Source organism: Oncorhynchus clarkii, chromosome 21 (assembly GCF_045791955.1).
Source record: "Oncorhynchus clarkii lewisi isolate Uvic-CL-2024 chromosome 21, UVic_Ocla_1.0, whole genome shotgun sequence".
NCBI lineage: Eukaryota > Metazoa > Chordata > Actinopteri > Salmoniformes > Salmonidae > Oncorhynchus > Oncorhynchus clarkii.
The window spans coordinates 48,536,690-48,543,631 of NC_092167.1; the positions used below are offsets into that span (position 1 = coordinate 48,536,690).

General features: G+C 39.6%; 1 protein-coding gene across 1 annotated transcript; it reads right to left on the reverse strand.

Annotated features, from left to right (window-relative positions):
• Window positions 1-760: 760 nt before the first annotated feature.
• On the reverse strand, window positions 761-6,687 carry LOC139379498 (dynactin subunit 6). The gene is made up of 7 exons (XM_071122316.1): window positions 6,557-6,687; window positions 3,303-3,367; window positions 3,057-3,162; window positions 2,872-2,960; window positions 2,096-2,143; window positions 1,823-1,965; window positions 761-1,294 (listed from the first exon to the last, which is right to left on the reverse strand). The coding sequence occupies exons 1-7, from the start codon at window positions 6,592-6,594 to the stop codon at window positions 1,196-1,198; spliced, it is 588 nt and encodes a 195-aa protein (XP_070978417.1). The 5' UTR covers window positions 6,595-6,687; the 3' UTR covers window positions 761-1,195.
• Between the last annotated feature and the right edge of the window lie 255 nt (window positions 6,688-6,942).

Consider the following 6,942-nt stretch of genomic DNA (forward strand, 5'->3'; position numbering starts at 1 on the left):
GGAAGTCCTGAAGATTATTATTTAATTAATGTGATGAATTTACATTTGTCCCTCAGGTTTAAAGTCAACCCTGTAAAGTTCAAATATTGTTAAGAATGCATTCAATTTCCCCTCCATGTTGCACACAACAAGCCCCCCCCCCCCCCCCCCCCCCCCATGTCACAAGGGGATTAAATCATCAACCCTGTCACTTTTATGGTAATTTCTCTTAATTGAACTTCTTGAGATGGGAAAACACGTTAGTTATGAAGTTGAACATGTGCTCTTTATGACAGAATGTTAAAATGAGAACAAATACATAGCTATTTTTCACAAAATTACTATAGACGAACGACACTCTATTCGCAGAATGACCCATGCATGAATATTGAATACGTAGTATCATTTTATCTTGATATCATGTTCTGGGATTTATATTCCTACTTTTGAGGTATAATGTTATTTGAATAATGTTACATTAGTGTATATATGGCAACACCTTGCCCATTAGTCAGACTAATCTGTTCAGCTATCAGAAAATACTTTCTTGACTTCTTAACAAAAGGGCCCACTAAGCTAATAACATCAACCTGTGACTAGTCTCATGCCCAGTGTGTCATGTATCTGTGACTTATATGGGTGGAGGGTAAGCTACAAGAAATTCCTCACTGGCACCTCCTTGTGGAAATAAAACAAATAGCGTCATAAACATTGAGGAAATCTTTCATGGACTACTGAGCCTGCTGTCTTGTCTAAACTGATGAATCCATGTTAAATTGTACTGTTTCTTTTAAATAGATTTTTATTTCACAACAACCAAAGCTGAAAAATATACATTAACATAACTGAATCGGCTAAATTTAAGACAGAAAAACAACATATGACAGTTGAACAGACAAAAAAAAAAAAATTATACAATAAAAAGAGCAAGATAGACAAATAAGAAACAAAACCAGGAACTGTATTACTATTGGTTTAGCTAATGACCCAATGGAGTGCTGCATATGGGCTCTCTCTCTTATGATTGGGAATTGAGAAAAGCTAGGAATGTGCACTCATGCCTCAGAGGAGAGAAACTACTTCTTACGTGGTCTAGGACAATAGCTGTAGGACAACAGGTCTAGGACATCCGGTCTAGGATACATTTAGTCTCTACACCTTTCATTGTTAAGGTCTGGTGAGCGTCAGGGAACGCTGATCTTTGGTTAGTCAGAGGTTAATTTCTGACAGGGGTAGAGGTTCCTTTGACAGTCTTCTTCATGTGATGGTAGTTGGGCAGGATCTTCATGAGGAAATCTAGCTGGAGCGTCTGAGGCTGGAAGATACATTTTTGTTAGAACAAATTAGAACATTTTAAATCAACTGTCAGAGGTTACAATATTAGAAGATAAAACAATTCCTAAGCATTTAAATCATAAAATTAAAAACCTATCCCCTGATGGCAATATCAATGCCAGCACTAGCATTGCAGAGAATATATGTATATATATATATACACTTTTTAAAGGACAAAATATTTTCTTGGTGTCCTTTACCACAATCACTTTCTGTACCTACACTGGCATAGCATTTAGTGATGTATTGGGCTAGCATTCTCAATGGTATGCAAGTATGGACATTGGCACATGGGGTAAGCAGGTAGCCTAGCAGGTAAGAGCGTTGGGCCAGTAACCGAAAGGCCGCTGGTTTGAATCCGTGCCGACTAGATACAATTTTTTTTTTAAAGTCACTTAACCCTTAAGTGCTGCTGTAAGTACCTCTGGATAAATTACTCAAAATGTAATTGTCTTGTATTATATCTTCCTTAGCGAAGAGCTAGGTGGAATTCATGGTAGGAACAAACCTGAGGCCTTTCTGTCTGCACACGCCTCATGCAGTTAGACCCGTAGATGACTGTGTTCTCGGGAATGACCTCACACGTATTCACCTGGCAACAAGCGCCGACGATACAGCCACTGGTGAGAATGACGTTCTTCCCTAGGTCCGCTGAGACAGAGAGCGAGGGTTGTACGTCATCATACAGACTGCATCGAAAATGGCTTCCAAATGACAACAGAAGGGTTCATCATTAATGGCCTATGTATAGGCAACACGTGTTTTAAAAAGCATATCCTACCTTTTGACTCAATGACATTGTTGTCACCAATTTTCAATGCTTGAGAGACTTGAGAAGTTGGTTGAGGGTTAAACATGAGAAGTTGGTTTAGGGTTAAAACCTTGAGAACCTGGTCCAGGGCTAAAACCTTGAGAACCTGGTCGAGGGCTAAAACCTTGAGAACCTGGTCGAGGGCTAAAACCTTGAGAACCTGGTCGAGGGCTAAAACCTTGAGAACCTGGTCGAGGGCTAAAACCTTGAGAACCTGGTCGAGGGCTAAAACCTTGAGAACCTGGTTGAGGGCTAAACCTTGAGAACCTGGTTGAGGGTTAAAGGTGAGGAGTTGGTCGAAGGTTAAAGGTGAGGAGTTGGTCGAGGGTTAAAGGTGACGAGTTGGTCGAGGGCTAAAGGTGAGGAGTTGGTCGAGGGCTAAAGGTGAGGAGTTGGTCGAGGGTTAAACGTGACGAGTTGGTCAAGGGTTGAAGGTGAGGAGTTAGTCGAGGGCTGAAGGTGAGGAGTTAGTCGAGGGTTGAAGGTGAGGAGTTAGTCGAGGGCTAAAGGTGATGAGTGTTAAGACAGTTTCTTCAACTGCTCCAAAAACAATTGGGAGATAACACAAAACAAACATGTCATTACACTACTTCGTTATTACTCCTCTTGTATAGACATTAGTTAAACTAGTTAAACTAGTCTTTAGGCGATGTCCCTCATTAAAAAAGCAATAGCATCACACTAGTTTTCTTGAGCAAATGGTCCACAACAACCGGTCATTGTGATTACGTGCAGTAGAAGGATACCGCAACCGACTTCAAACACATTGTTGATTCCAATCGTCATGGTCTTGGGTTCAACTCCTTCAGTGTCAGGCATAATATTTTCTGGATAACTAAAGGTCGTAGGGCAAAATGTAGAGAAACAAAAAGAGCGTGTTAAAATTGCTGTGGATGTACTGGATACACAGCTAACTGCAGTAGAGACCTACCTGTTAATGATGAGAGCCTGTTCCTCAATCAGGTTGCCTTCTCCAATGATAATAGGGCCTGCCTCAGCTATAATACGTGCTTTGGGGTGGACCACTGTTCTTGGACCTGCCGGAAGGAATAGACGATTGATACATCTATAATGCTACACAGCTTGCTTATTTTTATTTGGAGGAAAATGGATAAAACACTAAAAGATACTTGACGGCAAAAAAAAAAAACAATATGGAGTATGAATAAAGACTTACCAATGGTCACATCTCCTCTAATTTCACTCTCTACACACACAACTGCTCCAGCTGCAATGTTGGCACTGCAAGAGTTGGCAGAAAATACATGAAATTGTGATGGTAGCTAGTCATGGCTTGCCTGACTACTCCAACTGAATTCTTCCGCTACTCCATCGTTTGTTACATACTTCAGTCTGAGATTGCCATCGTTGAAGTCGTTTGTGGTGATGTCAAAATGAGGGGTGTGTTGTACAAAAAAAGTAACCAGCGATTGGATCATCTCTAACCAATCAAAGCCAATGAGGATATTTCAAAACGCCGCTTTACCCACATGTTCTGCGATGGGGGTCCCAGAAAAAAAAAACAATAAGACATCTAGAGTGGATTTCCATTCTAGAAATCGTCAGGGAGGTACTCAGATCCAGAATCAATGGTGGAGTTAGATTTGCATGGCCCGGTGCCCCGAATGGGTGGCAATTTTACTTAAGGACCAACAGAATGGTCCAAAATGCCCAAACTCCGCCCACCTGGGGCACCGGGACATGCAAAAACGAACTCGACCAATGCTGAGAGAAACTAACATCTGTGGCCGTAGCAAGGTGTTCGGGTAGCCAGGCAAAGTCATGGCATTTATTACTCAGACGTATCTCCAAGATGGCAATGATTTAGCATTCTTATTTGATGAGCTAACATTACTGTAGCTAGCAAAACAACAATGGCAAGCAGCAGACTAACTTAGCGAGCTAACTAACATAACCCCTTTATCATCAGGGGCCTCATTTATAACCGTTGCGTAAATGTCACACAAGATTTCTGCTTGCGCCATTTTCTGAAGATATTGAGATTTCTAAACTTAGCAAACGCGATACATACGCATGTCTCCCGTTATAGAAATCAGACCTGTCGTAAAACTCTGCCTGGAAAACGCCATCCATTCACCTTTTATGGTGACAATAATACCCTTGATTTGTATCATTTTGAACAATTGGCATTAGGCCACGGCATGCAAAAGACTAATTGTTGTTTAATATTTTGTTTATCAATAGATTATTGAGTTTATATGTCCTACCTTTGTATTGGCTCTGAGAATGAATAGGCAATGACGTCGCGCTCCTATCGCACAGCAATACTGTAGACCAACCATAAGGTCAAATATTTTGCATAAACTACCAGTCTACTGTCTTGGCAGAATGTTTAAATATTTAGCAGTAATTTATGGTGTATATGGAAAAAGACTGTGTCCATTTCTGAAGGAGAAAACAATGGAAAATGGTTGTGGACATGTCAGAAGAACATTTGAATTCAACAATGTTTCCATCAACGTTTCCCCCAACCTAAATATGATATGAAATAAATGCAATTACAGTAGCAAAAAGTTCTGTAGACTGTATTATTATAAACCGTGCTGCAAAACTTGAAATACATTTTTATTTTTTTTAAGTCAGTTAAGAACAAATTCTTATTTTCAATGACGGCCTAGGGTTAACTGCTTGTTCAGGGGCAGAATGACAGATTTGTACCTTGTCAGCTCGGGGGTTTGAACTTGCAACCTTCCGGTTACTAGTCCAACGCTCTAACCACTAGGCTACCCTGCCGCCCCATATACACTACGCTATCTATTTACTAGCCTACTAGGTCCAATTAAACACATGTTTATTTGATGTAAAGGCTCCTTGGGGAATATGAACCCATTACAGCCAGGAAAGGTGAGCAATATATTCTGCAATAGAGCCCCACAGCAGAGGTGTCATAATACCCATCAAACCTAGCAGTCGAACAGGGAAATGGTTCTAATAATTTTTCCACAATACATTTTTTTCCCCATTGGGGATTTTTTAGAAACTCTTCAAATAAGGGTTTTGTTTTGTGAAGGCTTACTTTGGTGTGACGTTTTGATAACCTTCTCTTGGACAAGGTCTCAGATTCAAAATGGCTAATTAGCATCATCTCTAGCTGGAACATTTACTAACAGTTATTGTGTACATTTTACAAGAAGGTTTACAGAATTGCCCATTTAAAGAAATGTTGCCAAATTATTCATTACTACATTTAGCTAACATTTGATAGTTAATCCAGAAATTCTTACCTTTGCATCGGTTCGGCAGTCTCGACCAGGTAGGTCATCATGGCATTTGTAGTTCGTTATGATAGCCACATTAGCCACCAATTAGCATTACATTTTTGGGTGGTAAATACAGGTGAATATATTGATAAAAGTCAACTTGTCCTAGAGAGATTTACACGGCTATAAAAACATCATGCCAAGGTAAGCCTACACGAAACACAGCCCTTACTTTAAATTTTTCTAAAAATCCCCTATGGAAAAAAAAATGTATGGTGGAAAGACAATTGGAACCATGTCCATGTTTGACCGCTAGGTTTTATGGGTACTATGACTCTTACTGTGGTACTCTATAGTTATGAAAATAAAATAAATAGGAAAAAGATTCCTGTGTGTAATTATAAGATTCCTGTCTATTTTACATTCTAAAAATAAACACCTTTAACATTAACGACAAATGGCTGCAATCTTGTTGATATGTTTTCTGTTTTTTGTTGACTAAGCTTTCATCAAAATACTTAGAACCATCGTAACCAACGACATTTCAACAACTACAGCATGGTCTAAGGTTTGCGGTGACGTGAGCACATTCTCACGTCAAGTTCCATTTTTTAAATTTTTATAAAGACCAACTTTTGCACGAAAAACTGGTGCGTACACATTTTGGGGTATATTGTATATGTACGATTTATAAACGTCAGTTGTTAGTCTTTTTTTTAAACCTTTGTAGGCAAGTCAGTTAAGAACAAATTCTTATTTTCAATGACGGCCTAGGAACAGTGGGTTAACTGCCTGTTCAGGGGCAGAACGACAGATTTGTACCTTGTCAGCTCGGGGATTTGAACTTGCAGTTACTAGTCCAACACTCGGCTACCCTAGGCTACCTTGCCGCCCCATTAAAGATACATTAAATCTGTCAATTACGTTTGCTAAGCAACAGATAACAACACGTCACTTAAGACCAGAGACGTTGTCCATCTCTGGTAAAGGACATAACTGAATATATTCTATCATCTTTGATATTACTGAGGCACGGCACTGGTTAGCTAGCTAGCTAAATGGCTAACAACATTACTGGGTGTTGCCTCTTTGCTAGCTAGCATAGCCAGCCAGGAAATACATTGACATATTATAGCTGCATTGTAGCAACATTGTACCAGAAAATGTGCTTATTAATATAACCTTGTGACTAAATTAGTACAAATATTACCTTTTCTGTGGCATCTGTTTAGTGTTGGGGTCCGCCATCCTGACAGAGAAGAAGATACTATCGACAGTTGATTATGATTCTTGGAGGGGGGGGGAAAAACAGTCTTGGTTGATTGTTGATGTCTGGATACCGCAATTCTACCTCTCTACTGCACTCTGCTGTATTACTTTGGTGGTGCGATTCAGTCACACCAAGATTTCTATTGATTTCAGTTTTATCAGAGAGGAATACCACCATTTTTTTGGCTTATTTACTGTAATCACCGAGTTTTTAGACTTGCTGCAGTCTGCAGAACTTCAATTATCGTTGAGAAGGTAAAACAGTCTAACTAAATATATTCCATATAAGAGAACCAATGATATAGTCTAGGCCTACATCATCACCCA